At 40.4% G+C, this 24,142-nt stretch overlaps 1 protein-coding gene across 3 annotated transcripts in view; it reads right to left on the bottom strand.

The window, feature by feature from the left end:
* KCNH7 (potassium voltage-gated channel subfamily H member 7) overlaps positions 1-24,142 on the bottom strand; it is a 320,233-nt gene that overhangs the window by 127,699 nt on the left and 168,392 nt on the right. For all 3 annotated transcript variants that reach the window (XM_039495387.1, XM_039495388.1, XM_039495390.1), the window contains exon 3: positions 6,673-6,828. In XM_039495387.1, coding sequence (XP_039351321.1) covers positions 6,673-6,828 — 156 coding nt within the window. The remainder of the gene's footprint in view (positions 1-6,672; positions 6,829-24,142) is intronic.

Here is a 24,142-nt window from a genome sequence, read left to right as displayed (position 1 = left end):
ATATAATATGTTTAGGGGCATGGCTTGGTTTCACTGTTTAGCTTGAGGGCAGCAGCAAAAACTGGAACCTGGTGGGAAATATAACATTGCACACTGTGGTTAGAGTGGATGACACCACGGGGGCCTGGTTTCAACACTGACAGTGGCCTGTTCATTCTGCATCAAGTCTGCCAGAGGCCTGAGGCTTGTACTGATATTTGCTGGGCATTTAATGAAAGCAGGTGCTTTTGTAGCATCCACAAATTTAAGCATGCTTGTGAAATGTGCTTGGGGGTCCATACAGCCACAGCAGTCAGGGAAGACCACAGTGGGGAAAGAGAATGGTGGTTAAGTCAGGTGCTGCCTGCAGACCCTTGGGGGTGGAAGCAGGGTATGGGGGCAAAGGCACAGGAAGGGAATGGGGGGTAAGCTGAAAGTGGGGGGCTGGACAAGAGCGCCATGTCCAGTTACGCTGGAAGTGTTAACAGTGCTCCTTTGATAATGTCTTGGCAAGACAGATGGGGCATATTTGGGTTTACTGTGGGGTTTGGGATCTCTGTTACGGGGAAAGAAATCATGTGATGTACAAAAGTTTGAAGTCCTTTGTGGGAATGGGTCATACTGTAAAGAAAAAGATTACAGAAGAATTAAAAAAGAATAGGGCATCAGGGCCATTCAATCACATATCTCTATAGAACTGGCTGGCTTCTCACCTAGGCTTGGTCCCTAAGAAAGTGCTGGGTGAATATCGCTTAATTTACCACCTGTCATATCCACACGATAGCTTGTCTAACAATGGCATAGACTCAGTATTTTGTTCTTATGTGCTGTTCCTCCTCTGATGAGGCTAGGTGCCTGGTTAGGTCTTGTGGCCGAGGGGCACTGATGGCCAAGTGTGATATTCAGTCTGCATTTTGACTGCTGCCAGTGCATCCTTCTGACTTTAACCTTTTGTGCTTCTTTTTCAAAGAACAATTTTATTATGACAAAGCTATGCCCATGGGATGCGCAATATCCTGGTCAGCATTTGAGAAATTTAACACAGTGCTTTACTTTAACACAGAAATTTAACACTGAGCAGTGATGTGGGAAACTGGTTTACAGCAGGTAGTGCATTACTTAGATGACTTATTGTTCACAGGCAGGGCGAATTCGGACCAGTGTGTTAGCCTGACAAGACACCTTTCAGGCCTTGGCTAAAAGACTGAGGATAGTCCTAGTGGAGTTAAAAACGGATGAACCTTAAACTGACCTATCTGGGGACTGAGCTAGACACACTAGTGGGTATATGGTGACTCCCTCAGAAAAGCTTCAGGAACTACAGGGCTTGATCAGAGGAGGAAGAGTGGTCAGGAAAGTTTCACTCTCTGAGCCGCAATCTATTGTTGGGCATCTTATTTTTGCCTGCTGAGTGGTAGCACTGGGGATGGGCATTCTGTTCCTGGCTTGCAGAGGTCACCGGAGGCATAACTCAACCTCACCATTTTCTACGACTTACTAGAGAGATGAAGGATGATTGGGGGGGGTGGGGTGCTGAGCCATTTTAATGGATTGTAGAGGGAGGAATGGATGCCTGAGGTTGATTTAAAGTTCCATTTGGATGCTTTGGGAAGTATAGGTTTCGGGGTATTTTACCAAGGCAGGTGGCCCACCCAGCAATGGCCCTCCACCTGGATTAAAAAATGAGTAGTGCAGGATATAGCATTTCTGGATTTTTCCCCCATTTTGGTTGCAGTGGTAATTTGGGGAATGGAGTTTGCTAATAAAAGGCTGTGTTTCTGGTGTGATATCATGGCAGTGATCCTCCAGATCACGCAGTGTTATGAGTCTGGTGAGGGCATTTGTACTACAATGTGTAGGCTTTAACATCTGTTCCTCTTCCAGACATGTGCCTGGAGTTAACAATGGCATAACAGATGCATTGTCTCATTGTCAGATGGACAGATTTCACCAGGAGCCAGCAAGGAACCCGAATGGATGCTGCTAGCACTGTGGAACCTTGGCAGATGTCGGCTGTCACTATAGCACAGAGATTGGTGGCTCCATGAACATTGCAGAGCTATGAGAGAAGTGTTAGTGATTTTGTGCAATTTCAGGAATGGGAGGGCCTGTCATCAGTATGGCCGATTATAGAGGAATGGTTGCTGCACTACATGGTGTCATTAGTAACCTGGCAAATGGTGTCATCTACCATTTCCACTCACCTTTTGGCCCTTAAGTTTGTCAGGAGGCTGAATGGTTACCCAGATCCTTGTAGTGGGCTTTTAGTTTGGAGGTTTCCAGTGGGGTGGTTTTGAAGCAACAAGCCCAGGAAGGATGCATGTCACCTCATCACAGTTAATATGCTTAGGGATCTGGTGTGGATCATAGAGCCCTTATGTCATTGTGGACAAGAGGTGGGCTTGTTCAAGGCAGCTTTTCTGGTAGCATTTTTGGAGCTTTTTGAATCAGCAAACTAGTACCTGGGTCCTGTAGAGACTCTTTTGGAAGGGTTTTGGAATTGGTGGTTATACACTGGGAGGGGCAGTCGGCGGTAATAATCTTGAGGAGGTCAAAGATGGATCAAGGAGGCCAGGGTGAACCATTATTTTACAGGAGGTGTGGTGAGCCTGGGATCTGCCCTTTGGAGGCTGTGAGGGCACATGACAATAAGACCAGCGAGGGATGGCCCTCTTGATTCACAGTGATGGGAGTCCCCTCGATATCTACCCCTTTGTTACAGTTTTAAGACAGGGACTGACAAGGTTGGGGCTTCCCGCACATGAATTTGGCTCCTATTCATTCAGGATTGGAGTGGCAGCGCAGCTGGGTCTGGGAACAAGTGCAATTCAGGTAAATGGGTGTTGCCATTCTGAAGCACACAGAATGTACACGAGACTTCAGGTGGGGCATCAGAACACTTCCAAGTATACGTGCTGATGTATTACAGACAGATAACAGGAACTGATGGCCAGAAATCTTGGGGGAAGGGGAAAGGACATTCCTTTTCTTACTACCACTCTACCCCTCCACCCCCACACCCCCAGCCAATGTTACCTTTATAGCCACACTGGGGAAAATTCAACTGTCCTGTTTTATTCTGATAATACAAAATTGCAATTGAAAGCTAATAGTAAAGCAAAGAATATTCAAAACACCTAAAGCCATACCCTGCATAAAATGGACACAGAATAGTATTGGAGGCTAGCAGACATAATTTGTATAACTATTACTGTACCTCCTGATGGGATTTAAATGATAATATTTCTAGAAAAGTATAACCTTCTGTTGAGATGTACTATATCAAATAAATAAATAAATAAAATGGAAAAATACAGCTTGGACTGATTGTATTTAAAAGGAGGAAGAGTAAAGGAAATATTTTTCATAAATATTGTAAATAATTTGCAAAACATTATAAGCAGGTCCCATTATAGGCATTCTGCTAGTTTTAAATGATGGACAATAATCTCTCCACAGTAATACGCAAACAGCACTATTGATTTCAGTGGGGTTGTACAAGTGTAACAGAGGGAAGAATTTAGTCCATTCTGTGCACTTACATCCAATTATTGTATTACCCACAAAACGTTCTTCCTCAAATCTTAGTGAACACATTATTTCAGGGTGCATCTCACCAAAGCGGGATTGAAATCTCTTTTGCATTTGAAATGACTTGCAGGTACTATAGCTATGTCATGCTTTCTGTACTTTTTAACCACAACATAATGCATGGCAGAAAATGGGTGAGGTTCAGGGCTGGCTTTCCAAGAGGTGCAGCACAGAGGGCACAGCTTAGGGGAAGGGATCAAAGGTAGCTTTAATCAGGAGCAATCCAGAATTGCTGTAGCGCTGTGCACTACAGTCCCTTTAATTCCCTGCACTGTGGTTTGCAGGGGTGAAGAAGCAGCATAGGACCACTTAGCCACTCCTATGCTGTGCTTAGACTGGGGGAGCTCTCCCTTGGGCACTTGCAATGATGTTCCAGCCCCTCTTTGCCTTCTATCCAGAAAGAGTTGGGTAGGTTATTTGTCAGTTAGAGGACTGAGGTTCCAAGTCCCTTTATCACATTAAGTGTAATGCTAAAGGCAATTTTCCAAGTGTTAATGGACCAACCAGACTATGAGGACAATAATAGTGGTCACTGCCAGAACATGTTCTGGCTCACTAAGAGCAGGTACTAGCATGGATCTGCTCTGGGAAATCTGTCAGTAAGAGCTGAATGTGTTAGAGAAAAGTCTTCAGGGAATGACTGCATGAAGTGAAGGTGAGCAAATGTATGCAAGTTCTGCAGAAAATGGGCCATGAAAGCTACATGGTAGAGCTTTACCGGAACCAGATTTTTTTTTTTTTTTTTTTTTTTGGAAAGTTGTGCCATTTCAAAATTTCTTCTGCTCCAAAAAGGAACAAACAAAATTCAAAGTATTTCAATATATGTCATTTGAATTTCAATTTTTTCATTTTCTATATCATTTTATAATATAAATTGAAAAAAAGAAGTCATTTTGAAATGAAAAATTAAAACATTCTTTTTCCAAAAAGGATGACATGGAATATTCTGACCTTACCAAAACTTTTATTTTCATTTTTCATGAAATATTTCACTTTTGATGAATCAGGATTTTCCAACAGAGAAACATTCCCCTGGAAAATTTCTGACCAGCTCTTCTACGTAGAGAGGAGAAGTTCCCTCCAACTCCCTAGCTGCTGGATCCCTGCTACACCCATAAGCTCAGTTTCATAGGGCAGTGGCCTGGATAGAAGGGAGAGGAATAGGGAGCAATCATTCTATTGCAGCATATACCACTTTGGAAAAGGCATAATTGATGGCCTATGCTTCTGAGCAGCAGCACTCTTTATTACATATTGTGTGTTCCCTAGTCAGAGGAGTCACAGGATCACTGCTGTGGTGGAGTATCCATATTGCTGGATTAAGGAGTGGGTATAATGTGGGGGAAATAGGGAACACCAAGTAGGGCTTCAGATTTGTGGTGTCTTTATTATCTTTCCTGAGGGATATCTGACCTGCAGGCACCAGGCTGGTGATATTGAAGGAGGATGGTGTAGAACTGTGGCTCCTCAAGTAGAGAATCATAGAATATCAGGGACCTCGGAAGGTCATCTAGTCCAACCCACTGCTCAAAGCAGGGCCAATCCCCAGACAGATTTTTACCCCAGTTCCCTAAATGGCCCCCTCAAGGATTGAGCTCACAACCCTGGGTTTAGCAGATCAATGCTCAAACCACTGAGCTATCCATCCCCCCAAGTACCCTTGTGTGCATTTCCATTAGGGAAGGGGAGCATAGAGCGCCCCAAAATACAATAATTGAGTAGCAGAAACAAAGAGTTTTGTTGTTGCTTTACTAGAACCCTCCTTTCCAGTCACTCAGTACCTCTCCCTGAGGAATAGCAACTACACTTATTTATCCAACGCTGGTTCAGGCTGAAATACTCTGCCAGAAGAATACATTTAAGCTGTTGTAAAGTAAAACATGTCATTATGCATATAGCCCAGTGCTGTCGCAGCAATACATTGAGTTGCCATATATGAACCCTAACTGTGGAACTGATTGGGACTCTGATTTATTAGCCTATAAAGGTTTGAACTAACAAAATTCATGGACTCCTCGGAGTTAGAGAGACTAAAAACCTATTAGATTATCCATTGCATCTTTCTGTTTGAGCAGGTTTGCTCTCTACAGTGTATCTCCTATTGCTTTGAAGTCTGGTTTTAAATGTGTCAAGCAATGGGGCTTCCATTGCCTCCTTTGCACAGCTATTTCACAGTCTAATAGTCCTCACAGTTAGGAATAAGCAACTGATTCCCAATGAATAATTTTATTTGATGAATTTAACCTTTTTTTTGTGTTCACAGGCAATCTGCAAGTGGTTCATGATTTCTCACATGTATCTGATGTACATCTTTAAAATATTTTACTTTATGGATTGTTTTTATGTCCTGATTAGATGAGCATGCAGGTACTTCTGGTTTGAATACTTGTGCACGCAAATTTAAAATTTAATTTCTGGGAATACTTGTGCATTCAGCTATTAATTAACTTTCCATGAATATTTCCGTAAAATTCAAATGTTTGCAAATGAAAACACAAAAGGCATGTGAGAATGGCCAATGTAAATTAATGTAGGGTTTTATCCTTGTACCACCAAAATCAACAGGTGAGTTGCCATCAACTTCATTGGGCACAAAATCAAGCCCTTAAAGATTTGAACTAATAAGAATGGATTTTTTTTCCATTACACACTCAGGTCTAATTAGGAAGTGTTCCCTGAGGTTTAGTATACATTTGCCTAGATTTATGGTAAGGTAACAACTCTTAATAGAAGTAGGATATTTGGGGATAACATTGTGGTTTTGGTTGGGTTTGTTTTTCAACTTTAGTTCATATTTTTGATCACTTTTCGCTGAAATGTGTCAAAAACTGAAATACGCTATTTTAGCAATAAGTCAAAATTGACACATTTGTAGTGGAAACCTGTAACTAAAACATTATGTATGTTAAAATTATACCACAGTTATACGAGCGGTAAGTATTGTCAAGAGTAGCAAATTCTCTTTGCAATTATCTCCATTGATATATTTTTAATTCATAACATCTGAAATTATAACTTGGATGAAACTGTTCTGCAATGAAAATAACAGCGCTATATGATAGCTTTCTCTCCCCTTCCCTCCTCCGCTCGCCCCCTACTTACGGTTTACAAGTCTGGCTGGCAATATTGGGTTGAACTTCTCGAGAGACTCAGCATTCTCATCATCTGTTACATACTCAAAGTTAATAATAAACATCATAGCTACTCCTTCTTGATTTTTCACTGGGATTATGTGGGTGTTGCAAATGAAGGTGGACCCTAAGAAGGGAGAAAAAGAAAGGAAGTTTATGTAAGTCAAAGAAATCTGCATAGTGTCTTTTTTTCTTTCATCAATAGTTCCAGTAATGTCAAAAATCCTGCAGATTGTTTCTTTTGCTCACCAAACACATGAAGCATTTTTTATTTAAATAAGGCTATTTATGGCACAGATGAAATGTGTCTTCTCATAGCTTATCATGTGAACTTGTTCCAAAAGACTTCTCAGGTAATTTGCCACTTTCTTGTGGTGCCCTGGTTTTTATTCATTGGAAATGCTTTGAACATAAACACACAGCATCACATTGTGGAGGTATTCAGTACCAAATGCCACCAGCAAGCTACCCCATCAACCACAATGCTTACTGGAGAACATAAGGTCACATTTGCTTCCTAAATGTCAGGGGTTTTTGAAGCTTTTTGGTTTGGTTACAATAGAGAGAATCACTTATTAAACATTTGTGTGTAAATATATAGCTATTATTATTTTGGGGTCTTCACAATGGCATTTTGATTTTGCATTAAAAATGATGTTCATGGAAACAAGTCCTTTGTTTTTAACTTGATCATACTCATTGGTGATTCATATTCTATCATCAAACACATCTCCAAACCTTTATAGCCAAGGCTTTCTAACTTGAGTAACTGATGTCAGGCACCCACGTCCATGATGACAGACCTAATTCAAGAGGCCTGAATTTCAGAGATGCTGACCACGACAACTCTTACTGAATTCAACAGGAGGTATGATTGCTTAGTGCTTCTGAAATTCAGTGTCCTTTTACATACATATCCCTTAGTAGAGATTTAAAAGTTTTGTCCTATGTTCATCATTATAATTTTCCTTGGAAAACTGATATTTGACAAAGTCATTAGCTTCCCTCTGATTCCTGGTGTTACATTAGTGGTTCCAACAATACTGTGATTATCAATAAGATAATATTCTCCTAAAAGCTTCACACAAATACAACTGGGAGCAAGTGTCTTCCCAAGATGAACAAGAACATCATCTGTAATTGATCCATTTGAATGTAATAATCACTGAAATTTGACAGGCAGTTTAATTTTTTAAGGACAGATCCTGATCTGGGTCCCACCACAATAAATCAGAAGTATTGCCACTGTAAAAAGAAATACTCAAGATTTACACCATTGTAACTGAAATCGGAACCTGGCCCCTAATATTTAAGGTAACATTTGCTATAATGTGATATTTAAGGCAGCTGGAGCTATAGATAAAAATGGACATGCTGCCCCTTCAAGTTTTGCAGCTGTACCTTCAATCCATTTAATAAAACAGTTAAGCTGTGGCACTTGCCACAGTTTCCATGGTAACAAGGGGGATGACTTTAGTAAACAGAAAATAAGCAATTTAAGACTGTTCCATGAGAGCTATAAATAGAAATGCTGCCGGCCAAGCATTGCAACATAGACTGGTTAAACAGAGAGTCTAAAGAGAGGCTAGAAATAACCATTATGTTTTCTGCTAATTAACCAAAATACATATTGACTTTTAACACTTAAGACGACATTTCTTGATTCATTTGGAAAGACATTGTTACTTTCCAGCCATAGCTTGTTATTTTGAATTTTTCAGCATGTGGATTCTGTTGTGACATACAAATTTACTAATCAAGTGATGATCCTGCAACCTTCCACCTCCTGCCTCATGATAAAATCAAAGGGCAGGAGATTGTCTTGGGAGGAAACTCACATGGATTTGAATAATGCTGAACTGCAGTGGATCAAATGTTTATGGTTTTGGGAAACAAGGATGACAGTGACCCGCAGAGTTGACTAAACACATGCTCAAGGCTACCTTTTGCACACAAGGGAGCTTAGCTTTTGTCATCTCCAACAGCACAAAGTATTAATGCTATTTCACATTTACAGAGAAGATTTCACTCCCAAACATGTACAAATGATATGTACACCATAGGTAGTGATTCACCTCTGTGGAGAAATACAGCACAAGAACATGACAGAAATTGAATAATACGGAGGCCAAAGGAAATTGCAGGGGGAATTTAGGAACACAAAGTGAGAGAGATCCTTAGCTGGTGTAAATCAACATAGGTCCAATTAAGTTGATGGAACTATATCATTTACACCAACAGAGTATTTGGCCTAATGAATTTAACCAAGCTAGAATTTGTCCATCACACCAGGGCTTTTAAGAAGTGCCAGGGGGTATTTAATGACTACAAGTGATCAGAGTCTGCATGTTACATCTCATCCAAGAGCACCTGCAGCAACACTCCACCTTAAAGGGAAAGGTGTGCCAGCTAACAAATTCCCTAACACCACTTCCTGTACCATATAGGTGTTGCTTCAAGGCAGTCTATGATTCCACTGGAATATACACTTGTTGCCAGTTTGGTTGTGTTTAAACCTTATAATGTGAACCAAATATAAGGCGACGCCATGATCTCTGCCTGAGTCTACAGACAGCCTGAAAGATAGCTCTGAGAACTACCTCCAGTCATCTAACTAGGGAGTTTACTCTGAAAGTTAGGGAAAACCATGTGGAAAATTAAATGTCTAAATAGTTCACAGATGATCATTTTAGTGGCAACATCAAAGTAATATGCTTATCCCACAATTCCAATGCACCCTCAAACCTTTTTGAGTACCAAACTCTGGCCAGGTCTACACTAGGAGTTTATGTCGAATTTAGCAGCGTTAATTCGACTTAACCGTGCACCCGTCCACACCAGGAAGATAATTAGTTCGACCTAGAGGGCTCTTTAGTTCGAATTCTGTACTCCTCCCCGACGAGGGGAGTAGCGCTAAATTCGACATGGCTATGTTGAATTAGGCTATGTGTGGACGGAAATTGACCTTAGTAGCTCTGGGAGCTATCCCACACTGCACCACTCTGTTGATGCTCTGGACAGCAGTCCGAGCTTGGATGTTCTGACCAGCCACACAGGAAATGCCCAGGGAAAATTTGACACGCTCCGGCGCCTTGTGGATGTTCTGCAGGACTGCAGGCAGGAGGACAGAGCCCCCCTGCACTGTATCTGCAACCGCCCTCCCCCGCCACAAAGTCCCAAACCCCCCTCACCCAAAGTAACAAGAAGGAGGGGCGACAGGGGCCGTGAAAACTGTCACTGCACCCCTGCAGAGTGCACAAATACAAGAAGGCTTTCATTCCCTAAATGTTGAGAAGTCCTTCCCTTCCTGGCTCACCGAAGCCCCAATCCCAGTTTCATCCCCTAACTGTGTAGTTGATTATTAAAAGTAGTTTGCTGTTAATTACTATTTCCATCAAGTTTTTCTACAGAAGACTGTCTGTGAAGGGGGTGGGAGCGGGAAGGGGGTTGTTAATTGCATAGGACAGTCATCTTTACCAGGGTACAGACACGGGGGCAAGATCAACAGCAGGTCACACACACAGTGCAGTCAGTAGGCACCCTGGTCGGTCTGGGAGGTGTTTTCCATGTTCTGTGTGGGTGGGGAGGTATGTGACTTTGTGGCATGGGAGGGCGGTTACAGAACTTATGCAGTGGTCCTTGTCCCGGACCACAGAGCCACGCAGCAGGGGAATCTGTAACCGTCCTCCCCCGCCACAAGGTCATGTAGCCCCCGCACACAGAGTCCCGACAAGGAGGGATGGCAGGCTCCATTGAAACAACCAGTCCGGCACTGCAGACCGCTCTAGGAGCAGGAGCCTATCATTCCTCGAGTGTAGAAACGGTGTTAACATCACTGCACACCCTACCCACCACAGTCTGCGTCCCTGTTTCAACCCTTTAACGCGAATTCATTAATAAAGAAAACGTTGTTAATTAACAATGTTCCATTAACTTTATTTTTAAACATCTGTTGGAAGGGGGGAAATGTGGTGAACGGGGTATGTAACCGCAGAAGAAAGTCAACAGTAACTGAAGCAGGGGCAGGTTCAGCTTCTCTGTAAAGAAACTGAACAGTCACAGGTTACCCTGCTCCCTGAGGAACCTAGCTTTCAAAGCCTCCCGGATGCACAGCGCTTCCCGCTGGGCTCTTCTAATTGTCTGGCTGAGCGTAATCAGCAGCCAGGTGATTTGCCTCAACCTCCCATCCTGCCATAAAGGTCTCCCCCTTGCTCTCACAGAGATTGTGGAGCACACAGCAAGCTGCAATAACAATGGGGATATTGGTTTCGCTGAGATCCGAGCGAGTCAGTAAGCTCCTCCATCTCCCCTTGAGACGTCCGAAAGCACGTTGAATGATGACAGTTACCCAAGACCACCTCGGCACATTTTTCCCCCCAGCATGCATTGTGGGGAAATCCCAGAATTCAAATGGGCAGCGGGGACTGCCTGAACTGTGGGATAGCTTCCCACAGTGCACCGCTTCCAATGTCGACGCTTGGCCCGTTAGTGTGGACTCACAAAGTCGAATTAGTGTCCTTAGTGTGGACACACAAATTCGACTTTGTAAGGTCGATTCCACAAATTCGAATTAAGTTAAATCGAACTAATCTGGTAGTGTAGACATACCCTCTGTCTCTGCCCTTTACCTAGCTGCCAAAATCTCTAACTTCCCTGTGACAGCTCCTAAATTGCAACAAAGTGTGATCAATATAAAAATTAGCAGCACATTGAAAACTGAAATGTGGGGACAGCCTAAAATAAACTGAAGTTAATATAAAAATAAATATGACAGAGATTATTGTATTGATTGTACTATCACCAAAAACTTCCATTCTGCTGTACTGGACTACCACAGTATGCAGGAAATCTTAAAGTAGAATTTAGACCCAGTTTGCTGATCATTAGTGAAGGCCTTGCTTCCAGAGCCACCTCATCAAATCAACCCCCTTCTTGTTTATGAGGCCTGTCAGCCTCAGAGCACAAGGGGCTACGGTACCAGCTAAGCAGCATAATTCACACTTAAGTAACATTTTGTTATGATGTCAATATCGCAAAAGCTAGATTATTTGTATCCAAATGAAAATAAGTAATGTGAGAATAAGACAAAATGCAACTGTGACTATAAAACACCAGAGTAAAGAGATAAATACATGGTTGGGGAAAAAAGTAGCTGATGCTCTAATGAAGCTGACAGTAATGAAGGAAGTAATAAGTAACTTGTTTATAAACAATATTATCCAATATTTGTACTCTTAGTCATTCAATTACTTGTCATGGCGCTCAGCATGATTTCTGTGTTTGTCCTCTTTATTGAAACGTTCTGAAAGTAGGAAATGCCTCTGATGAGCAATACAAATTTTAATGAAGTTTCTGGAATTAGCAGTTCGTATCCGTAGCCACTGAGAAAGCAGAAGTTGTGTAATCAGAATAATTATTAAAATTACACCTTTATTAACAAATTGATTAACTATCCAAGTGGTATTTGAAATTAGATTAGTGTGCTGAAAGACCAAAGCTTCACTCTCAGCTTTTTAAAGAATATTATTCAGGAATTGTCATGAAATATAAACATTTACTTTATCATTGAAAACAACTCTAAGTATATATAGTTAAAATGATTACTTTGATGGACGCTATATGAGTAGATTAAGAGATGCTGGAGAAAAGTTGGAAATTTCCTTGGCAGTATGAATTCCATGTTTAGAAACAGTAGCCGAGTATCTCCTTCTGCTTATTACTGAATTTAAGTCAAAATCATGGGTGTCTGACATTTTATTAAAATCAGTTGCAGAAACTCTATTGTTTTCAATGAGAATAGGATCCAGGCCCATATGCTGTGGAAATTAATTTGATGTTAGAAATCCAGCATTATGATTTCACAACAGGATCCTATAGAGAAGATGGGCTAGGATGGAGCAATCCCTTGCTGAAATACTGTGACCCAGAGACCCCTTAGCAAAAAGTCCCATGTTCTTTGCCAGTAACTCTCACCTCAAACCTAACAAACTCACACTGCTAAACAAGTCTTACAGAATATTTATCCACAAAGACTAACATATAAGGTATCTACAGAAAGCTCATAACCTGTAGAGATTCAGAATCACTGTAAAATGTGTATGGAGAATAGTTAAGGGAATATGTCTTATACTGAAAATATTCTTTATGGACTTGGAGTAGAAATTAGTCCCCAGGAGGTAATGTGTCTCAGTGGTGACCCATTCAAGCAAAAGGGAGTTGTTACCCCTCTCTCGTCAGCTGGTAAGGTAATGCAAGGGTCTATACTCTACCCTTGCCCCATCCTAAAACACTGAATGGAAAACCATCAAAGGCAAAATGATGGAAACTACTTGGAGGATAAAGGGAACATTACAGCAGGCAAGAGATCACCCTGGCTATGAATAAAGACAAAAGACTGCTCAAGTATAACAAAGGGAAGGGAAAGGCACTCTGGATCCATTCACGGTGGAAATCCATTAAAGAGTAGGAGGCTTTTATGAATGTTTGGATCCTGGTTCTTGTGAAACCAGCCAGTTCTGCAATTGACTGAACTTTGGGTGGGGGGGCACATACTTTAGTAGATAGGAAAGGTAACTATTGATAAGTGTAGACCCAGTTGACGTTTTATGATTTTGTTTAGTATTGTAACCAGTTGTTTCCACCACTTTCTCTCATTTTAGATAAAGCTTTATTCTTTCTTTATTCTTTCTAAGCCTTTGGCTTTTATCATAAGTGCTGTGTGGTTTACAGGAGTAGTGGTGTAAGGAAAACTGGGGTCCACTGCATCTTTGGATGCAGAGCACCTGCAATTTCTGAGAGTAGCCACTGTCAGGGGCTGGATATCACAAGGGAATGATCTAAAGGGACTTGGGTGCACCTCTTGTTGTCCTCCAACGTGAAGATAAGGCTGGCATAGCCCAGAGGATAGTGCTTGAGTGACTGAAAGACTGGAACTGACTCCCTCTCACTGGAGGCAGGGGATAACAGGGTGATTTACAGTCCTGGGTGCCCTGAGAACTGTCACAAAGACACATGTCATTACTGATAAATAATTAATCTGCTTGCTTTGTACCATGCTGGTGATGCACAAAGCATACTGATGAATCTGGCCCATTAAAATCTCTTTCCCTTTCAGATGACTTTAAGTCAGCTTTGTATGAAAGATTTCCTCAGTGTGTAGAGTCCTATTTATCGATCTTTCAGATAAAGCCACGCTCATTCATTCACATGATAGTAGCTACTTTTTACAGTTGCAAGTGAACTAATGGCAACAATAACACAATAGTCAGTGCATTTTGAATCATAAAACTGTCTCCATTCTCACATGCAAGAGTGTGACCAGCCACCTTTTGAAAAATGACATACCCCAAACAGCTATTTTAATTCAGCTTGTCTGAGACTGAGATTTTCACAGAGCATTACATGTGCCAGGCTCACAGAATCTCTGAATAATGAGAGATTGCAGCATTTAAGTAATTGTCCTAATCCTGCAGGAAGCCAGAATTTCACTAGTGGGAAACACAGCCATCATTATTGGGACACCCATTCTGTCACTTTGAAAGGGTTCATCACTGTTGCTTGAAAGTGTGTGACAGTTTTTATCAGGCCTCTCCACTTCTGCATTTCACTCAACATCAGGAGAAATTCCGCCCATTGAAGTCAATGACAGTTTCACCATTGAGTTCAGTGGGTTAGGATTTCACCCATCATGCTTTGAAATCAATTTTGTCTCCCTGTGCTGCATTTTTGACTTCTCAGGCAATTTTTCACATCTGCTGCTGCTCTGGGCAGCTGAGAAGGGAAGCAGAAAAATAGGGGTTTGCAGACCTGAGCAAATCATTTATGTTTTGGCTTAATGGACAAACCAAATAAAGAAAAACATTCATTTGGGGTCAAACAGAAAGGTTTGTCATTCTGGTTCGTTTAGTTATTTGTGTGGTTTTTATTCCCTTCTCCCCTTTATTTAAAAAAATAAATCTAACTACATTTCTAAAGGGAACATCTTTTTGCAATGAAAAATCAAAACACTTCCATACAAGAATGTCAGAAGGAAATGTTTTGATTTTTTCAGCTGAAACTAGACACCAAATTTGACCTGACTCCACAAATAGTTTCAGTCGCCCAGAAGCTGCATTTTTCAGCTAATAAATGATTGTCCAAAAAATGTCGCCCAGCTCTGTTTGTATTATGCCTCCTGTGTGTGCATGGCGATGTGTCCATACACCAACTGCACCCACTCCGATGCCATCAAATACAAAGAGGAGCTGTGACACCCTCCTGCTGCAGCTGCTGTGGCCTTCAACTCCCGGAAAACGCAGAGTCGCTGCTGCCACAATCCACACAGCTGCTCCTTCCTGGCCTGAAGGTGCTGATGAGAGATGTGCAGGGAAGGAGCAAATGGAAAAAGCAAACACAGAGGAGAGTAAATGGGCTGTCTGTGAGAGAGTGGAGGCTGTAGTGCTAGGCAAATCAGTTCCAGGATCTACTTCATTTTTATCTCTGAATAAAGATTTGAATGAAACACTTGAGTGACTGTTTCAGGGGAAAATCCAAACAACTACATAAGATAAATCCTTTATGATAATACAGAGAATGGGGAAGGCGTGGTGAAGTGGGGGAGCAGGGTGAGAAGAGGGAAGGCTGACTGTTCTTTCCTGAAATGTTCACGCCATTGTTTTGTCCTCAAGATACATACTCAAAACATGTGCCCTCAAGGCGATGGGAACTCAGCAAAAAAATTATACTCTATTAATTAAAGATTATTTTAAACTTTTAAAATCAATTATAAGTTACTTGCTACAAAACATGGGTATTTCACATTTCAGTCCCTTGTACTTTTTTGTTCAGGTCACTCGTTAGCAGGTTTGAAGGTTGGGCATCATTGTTATTTAGGCAAACTGACTAGAATGAATGAAACAACTTTAATTTCCAGGATCTATGTGCTTCAGTTGCAGCTGCAACTATCTACAGTGTTTATTTGTTTGGCATGAATCTCACCATTTATGGCATCTTTTGTCTATCTAGCTAGAGAGGGTCTGGACAACTGAAATTCAGCTTGAGAATATATGCCTGGTATTGCACAGAATGAAGAATATGTATGGGTACATTTGTCTCTCACTGCATAATACTCTGTACTTTTTTTAAAGGGACACTCCTTATTTGTTGCCTAATGTCCCCTGTCCCACATAAAATCAATATAGGATACACTATTGTCACATACTTCTACAGCAGTAGTGCAAATAATCATACACTATTGTAAAAATTTATGTTTTTGTGTTAATAGGATTTTACCATGAATAAAAAACTAAGGTGCTGTCCTTTAAAATATATATTCTGTCCTGCATTTATCCTGCAGCTCTCCTTCATTTCCCCGAAATGTGTGTCGTCACCTTAGCTGCCTCTGCTACCTCCATGAATATGTCTCCACATTATTTACTTTAGTATTACACGCTTATTTTTTTTCCATTTTGTAGCATATGTACACTTTACTTAAAGCAAACAATACTGGTGATCAGCAATCCAGCATGGGTTATATTATTTATTAACTAAGGTAGTGTTAATGAAACAGAGGTTTCCATGAGCAGGATTTTCTACCTGCTTTCATTTTCCAACCAATTGCTGGCTAGAAGCCTGTGAGGGATATACTGCCTAACAGATATATTTTATTCAGAACATTTCCATAGTGAGTGATACAAGTTCACATCCTTCCTCTATGATATTCTGTCCATGCTAGTCTCCTGATGAAAACTGTTCAAGGTTACAAAGTGCATTTTGCATATTCTTGGCTCATATAGTTCCAAAAAGACTAAACAATCATGAAAAGGCACGGAGAGTTGAATTGTGAAAGATCTGCACTTGTGATTATACTAAATATATGTGCAATATTTTTCTTTATAATAATGTCCAGAATATTCATACATGAACATAAATACAAGACCTTTTGGTTCTAATCTTAATACCCATATCTTTTACCAGAGAAGGGTACAGGACCCTGGCAGGCAATGGGTTAAAACCTTGCTTCAGCTGCCAGATGCTCCTGCAGAGCTGCCAAGATTGCAGTGAAATGAAGACACCTGACAATGTGATAGCTTGTCATTTACTAACAAGGCTAATGAAGAAGCATGTTCTTCAAAAAAGCCCCGCCTTCTCAGAAAGGGGATATAAAGAGAGTAAAGGTGCAGCTGTTTAAAAAACAAACAAACAAACAAAAACAGACAAACCCAAAAGCACAATCATCTAACAAATGGGTGTTCTATCTTGTGTGATCTCTGAGAGCTATTGCTGGGGGGAAAAAGCCATTTACTTTGTGCTTTGAGCTCAGATTCTGGCTGAGGAAAAAAAATTCTATTTGGATGGGTTAAGCTAAAGGTCAGGAATCAGGACCCTTATTGTTTGTCCTGAAACATTTGTAAATGAACTACATCTCCCTGATGCTTGAAGTCTACTCTAAGCAAGCAGAACCCTTTGCCAAGCTTCTGCTGGCTTTTGCTGTATGCTATCGTGTCAGTGATGTTCTTCTAATATTTAAACAAAGGCTGCTTGTAAAAAAAAAAAAAAAAGTATTGCTCCTTAGTCTGTGATAAACTGAGTGGGGGAGGGTGCTCACCTAGAATAGTAAAGGACTGAGATCTATTAAGTTGTGTTCTCATTCAAACAAAAGTGATTTATCAAAAGCAAGGCAGGAGGCAACATCACTTTGCAAACAAACTTTAGTGCCCTTGCTGGAGATGTTTATAGCTTGTTGCTGAAGGGATGAAAGCTCTGTAATTTGAAATTTGAGGGTATTCTCTCTGAAAAATATCCTCATAAACATGTGACAGTTGGAAATGGCCAGATAGCACCAAAGTAAAAAAACCAAAACAATAAAAATAAAACCTCTTCAGTAGCATGTTTATAAACCCCATAGTTGAATAACTTCGCCCAGGGATAATTAAGTAGTAGCCAGAGATCAGGAAAATTACCCCAATTGCCTCTAACCCCATTCAGTCTGCTGATAGCCTTAGAATAAGGGGCTCTCCACAAGCTTGCCAACCTATCTCATTATCACTTACAGGAAAATTAGTGAAACATTTCCACCAATGGTAAGAAGCACAGTCTTCCTCTAGAAAATTTCCCCATCTCTCAGTGAAACAAATTCAGAATATTGGGCAAGAACACTAGAGCTAACTGGATGATTCAGAAATACCTGTGTGACAGAAAGATCTAACAAATCTACATGTCAGTAGCTGCTTTTTGTCCTTTTGCTCTCGGGGTTCAGTTCGCTCCTATATCTTCTGAGCAGCTGAGTTTTGAACACTCTGCTCAAAATATGTCAAAAATTTGGCCTTCAAATACAAGACGCTTATGTCTTTTTCCTGGATTCTCATTACACTGCAATAACTGGAAACAGGAGGAACCTCTGAGAGTAAGAATCCTTTTGCACTTGTATAGTGCATCCCTTCCAAGAACCTCAAAAAACATAACACACATTAATTAAGGCTCACTAGTCTGCTGCAAAGTATGTAGGTATTGCTCTGCTCATTTTACATGTGGTCAGAATGTAGAACAGAGAAACTAAATGACCTGTCCAATTTGACACTGCAGGTCAATGAAAAAACTAAGCACAGGACCCAGAAGTTTAGGCTTTAACTGCTACACCACAGTCCCACTCTACCAAAATGTGTATAGCTTGTTTCCATACACAGCTTCTGGGAATGGGCTGTATAATGCCCATCATTTTAACCTATGCAAATGGGGGCTGTGACTTTACATAACCATTTTCCAGCTCCAGTTGATTGAAAATGAGCTACCTTGTGTGGCAAGAATGGGGAATTCACAAGTTTCCATTAAACTGCTGCAGATGGATCTGTATGACTGTCTCTTTTAAAAGATTCACTGCGGAGGAGCAACTAAAAATAGCTGGCAGGTTGAAATGTATTATGTCCCTCTACATTCCAGGAGCTACATTTGAGGGGGGATGGGGAAAGAAAGGAAGAATATATTTGGCTGGTATTTATTAGGGAACTTACAATGATTTAATGGGACCTGCTCCCCTTGACAGTTCACTGCATCCTCCATATCAAATAGATATTCAGTGTATTACTGATGTGACTGCTGATATTAAGACTTCTGATTTACATGACTGCTGTAGAGAGTATGAGTAAGGCATATGCTTACAGTGTTGGACAGGGGATAAATTTTGAGTTAGCTAACTATAAAATTAACCCCTTGTAGACTGTGGATCTCCCAGCAATAATCTGGCATTTTGAAAAGTACCAGCATTCTTAAGAGTTCATTTTCTTTTACATTTATCCCATTTATGGTATATTTTAATAGCTACACCCCCGCCCTAGCATTTCTTATAATACAGAATAGACACAATTATTGCTAAACTCATAATTATTAATATCTACGCCTACACTCTAATAGAACCAGGGTGATGCTGAGTACATTTTATATGAGAGGATAGTTTCATGCTGTGTTATTTAACCATACATAAAAACTCTCAGAAAATATAGAGTGATTACATATTTTACAAGGAAAAAAGAATCAAACTGTGAAATAAAAAAAAATCAAGCATAGAGATCTCTCTGTGTGTGTAGAACATGGACTATAAGAAAAACAATATAAATATCAACATATAGAAAAATGATGAACTCTGTCTATGAAACAAGGATACAAGGCCATATCAGGCTCCAGGCTTCACATATGTTCATGCCTAAAAAGATGTGTCTGAGAGAGGAACTGCAAGATAGAATTTTTCTCCATCTAGGCTTCCTTAAAATCTCTAACTCAAACTCTGCCAGAGCTTCAGAGGGGTTGTTCTGGGGTAGGGATTATAGTCAGAGGGCTCGATTCACATATTTCAGTGTGGATGCCTCCTGACTTGGCCACTCACACAGATTATGCCTGATGCTGCCAGGAGTTTGCATAGGGGCAGTGCATGAGGCTGCAGCTGCTCTGAACACGAGCTCACATTAGTGATGCTTTTGCAGCAATGATGTGTCAGTACTAGTTGGAAGTAGTTAGGGACTGACCTGGCCCATAAACTTTACAAGGAATCTACTAAGCATTGTATTTTGCCTGCAAACATAGCAAGCAAGAGCACCTCTCATTACCAATGCTTCCAGGTTGTCAACATGCATGTTCCTGTCTCTGCATATGCAGCAAGTATGTTCTGCCTGATTGCTTGGGGTCTGTGTCCCACACAGTGCTCCAGCAAATGCTAAGCAGCCAGGCAGGAAGAGCCTGGGCAAATTGCTCAAAGGACAACATCTCAGGAAAACCTTTAACTGTTAAATCTGTTAACTCCTTGCATGGTGACTGTTGAATGGCTGGGGAGGTTTTTCTTTGCCCCTTCTTCATTAAGACTCTATCTGTTACAGACTGTGGAAGTCCACCTGCAGCAAACTCACTAGATTTCATCTTTTCTAAACCCATACTCATAAGGGAACATGCCCTTTTACTTTAGTGGATATACAATATAGTCAAGCTGAGCAGGAGCTGAAATAAGAGCTATCTAAGGGGTACCAAAATGTCAGATCCTTGGCAAGAATTGCATTTTATAGTGATTGCAAGAGAGGATCAGGAGTTCAACACCATAAAACAAAAACCACTCTTTGTCTCGTGTGTGTGTGTGTGTGTGTGTGTGTGTGTGTGTGTGTGTGTGTGTGTGTGTGTGTGTGTGTGTGTGTGTGTGTGTGTGAAATATCCCCAATGAATTGTCATTTTACATGAGGTCTGTGTTGCCTATGAATTGCTTGTGAATAAATGGCACGGATTTTCGGTTGCACCTAGTTGTAGCAATTGGTTAAATTCAGTCAGTAATAACTTAACCCAGCCAGTAATAAAGAAGCAGGATATATCCAGTGCAAATGAGTTGAAGTTATGTTTGTATATGAATTAACAGGGGTTTGTTTGTCAGTGTGCAAATCTCTGGTAATCAGGTTTCTGCAGTTCTAGGTTTCCATTCATTTTTCAATGTCTGTGAAAGACAGAGACTTGTTAAATAGAAAGGACACGGTGTTTGGAATTACATTAATTCCTTGTAATTCCGTGTAGTTGAAATAGTTTCCAAAAACAGAGGGATTTTTACTGTGCTGTACACAGTTTTTGTGGTTTTGGTAAACATTTCCACAAAGTTTATTAAAAGCAATAGCTCTATCCACTTACAATCAGATATCAAATGTGTAGATTCAGGTGTTAAAGTTTTCTTAAAAAAAAAACAGTGATGGGACACTTCCTATTTCAGAACATTTTCATAATGAAAACATGAAGAATTACAGAAACTTTAGTGCCTGTTTATAAATATCATGAGATAATTTTAAGGTAAAATATCCCTTAAACATAAAAATATGTTAAAAAAATCTGGACAATCAGAAATAGTTACACATTCATTATAACTAGATAGCTTAGACTTAACGTTTATTTAATCTTACATACTAAATCTGGAAATGTTCTTTTTGTTTTCAGCTCATCCCCATCTACACCCTCATTAGAAGTTCTGCACCTCGAGGTATGCGGTTGAGAAATGTCTCATTATGTTCAGGAGGAAAGGGAATGCAGGACTGTCAAATATTGTCCCTCATGCAGAAAAAGTGCAGACTAAGACATTTATGTGAAAGTAACCTAATTTCTTTTCCCAAATTAAACCATGTCAAATATTCTAGGCACTGATTTAAAAACACTCCAAAGCAAGAATGGGAAAAGTTTAAGGCTGAAACTCCATCCTTTTAATTTGTCTCAATTCACCCAGTGTCTTGAAGTAGTGTGGGCTGTACAGTATGGGACCAAATTCTATTGTTAGCCCTGTGCAGCTCCATTGAAGTCAAGGCTTTTGTGATTTAATTGTTAGTATCAAAAAACAGAACAGTTTTAAACTTTCCTCTGGGGCTTTATGAAAGATGACATGATAAACCAATTCTAATTGCTTTGTAGATCTGGGCCTGAACTGCAAAACTCAGCCAGGCATAGTGGCTCCAGACACAGAAGTAGACGGCACCCACTACTGCAACCTTTCACAAGCGCATCATGTGCTCAGTGTAAGTGCAACATGCACTCTGCTGGCCAGTACTGTCTTCCCAGTACCGTCTAAGGAAGCTGGCACCAGATGTCTCTTTATACTTATGGATGCATGAGCTCTGGGGCGCCTCCCAACACTCTCTATAGGGGCTGGCACTGGATGTTTCCTTATATTCAGAGGAACAAAAATCCCAGACTCTGTGCAGGAATGGAAAGCAAAGGGGTATCTCATTATGGACAACTGTGCAGGGCTGGGCACAATTAAACTCACATTGTACAGATCATAAGTATCATTAGCCTTGAATCCAGGAACTTGACTCTGGAAGAACAGAACTGAAAGCTACAGAGAACACATCTGATGGGCATCCTTGTAATATGAAGCAAGAAACTACCAAGAAAGGATCTGAAGAAGACAAGCAATCATCATCAGCAACTCCATATTAAGGAGAGTGTTCAGAGAATTCAGAAAGGGATATAAGGACAACCGGATGGTGTTCTGTTTCCGTGGAGTGAAGACACAAGCTGTAACTGCAAGATCAGACAGGATTATGAAATTGTAAGACAAGTCTCCATTGGTGATGATACACATTGGAACCAGATTGTAGAAGAGAAAGCTGAAGAAGAGGATATACCAGTGATCTTCTTGGAGATCTTTCCAGTCCCATGGGTGAAAGGCAGAAGCTAGAAAATGCTGAAAGTGAACCGCATGTTGCATGACTGGTGTGAAACTGAAGGTTTTGGGTTTGTGGAACTTTGGGCCACATTCCAGTGGAAGATGGGACTGTATGAATAGGGACTGCATCTCAGAGGTAGGGGGCTAATCATCGCAGTTAGAGATTGGTTGGAGCAGCCAGGAGGATGTTAAACTAATAATGCGTGGGAAGGGTGCAAAGGGGGCAAAAGCAATCCTAATTCAGTGTGTCACAAACAAATTGATCTGATATGGCAAAGAACGAGAAGAGAAGGCATTTTTCAGTTGCTTATATACCAATACACGTCTGTCTCATTTTATGCTGGGGTTACATTCTGCAGTCAGCGCCTAAAGTGAAAATCGCGTATAGTCAAAATTACATTGAGTGTAATGGCGGGCAGAATCGCCCACACTACAGAAACAGTATTTAAATTGTTATTTTTCTCTTTTTTTTTTGTTTTTTTCTTGTTTTTGTTGATCGCGTAAAGCTGAACTCGCACATGTTAAATGTGCCTAAGATGCGACAGACCTGTACTAGAAGTCTGGGTAACCAGCAGGAGGAATTGGAAATTCTCATTGATGAGAAGAAATTTGATATAATTGGCTTCACAGAAATCTGGTGGGCCTATTCACATGATTGTAAGGATAAAAACACTGGTTATAACCTGTTTAAGGAGGACAGAATGGGTAAAAGAGGTGTCTATGGGGGGGTGACAGTCTATGTTAAAGACACCAATACCTATTTCAGAGTTACCAATAAATCAGAACCATGGGATCTTGAATGCATACAGATCAATGTGCTAACTCACAAAGCCCAGGAGGAGGTACTATTGGGGTCCTGTAACAGACCACCAATTCAAACCAGAGAACAGAATGAATTATTCCTTTTTATGTCTGTAGTGTATAGAAAGCAAAATTGTGTTGCAGTTGAGGACTTCAATTTGAGAGACATCTGCTGGAGATCTCATGCAGCCAGTAGTAAAACATCACTAGAGTTTCTAAATATTTTGGATAATAATTTCTGAACACAAAAGGCATTGCACCCAACATGTGAGAACTCCATTTTGAACCTCATTATGATGGATAAAGATTAATTAATCACTGGAAAGGAAGCTGGTGGCTGCCTAGGGACCAGTGACCATGACCTGATTACATTCAATATGGACAAGTGCAGGACAGTCTCATACAGTTATATATATACACACACACACTTTGCATTTCAAAAGGACTAACTTCCCATAACTGAGTTAGAATATGATCAAAGGTGATTGGTAGGAAAAATTACACAGAAAAATTTAAATGAAAACTGGAGGTTCTCTAAGAAAAGTTTATTACAGGTATAAAAAATCACAACTCTAAAAAAGTCCATCCAGTTCAGTGGCAAAGTGTAGGCAGCAATTAGAAATCAAACAGCAACATATAACAAATCGTAAAAAAGGGGAAAGATAGCAATTAATATAAATTAGAAGTTATGAAGTGTAGAAAATTGATAAGGGTAGCTAAAGGAATCAGATAAAATTCCTTGTCTAGTAGGGCTAAGGATGATAGAGTTTTTCATGTCTATTGGGAACAAAAGAAATCCTAGTACGATGGTATAGGCCCTATTATTAGATGGAGATGCTATAATTGTTAATAATGATGCATAAAAGATAGAAGACTACAATTAATCTTTTCTGTATTTGAAAACAGAATGATGTACTGTACCACATAAGGATGCTGAAGTACTTTCCAGTCCATTAGTAAACAACATCTACTAGAGATAAATGTTTTT

This window comes from Mauremys reevesii, linkage group 11, assembly GCF_016161935.1.
Source record: "Mauremys reevesii isolate NIE-2019 linkage group 11, ASM1616193v1, whole genome shotgun sequence".
Classification (NCBI taxonomy): Eukaryota; Metazoa; Chordata; order Testudines; family Geoemydidae; genus Mauremys; species Mauremys reevesii.
Note: the sequence above shows the minus strand (reverse complement) of the source record. Positions and strands in the feature narration are given on the sequence as shown.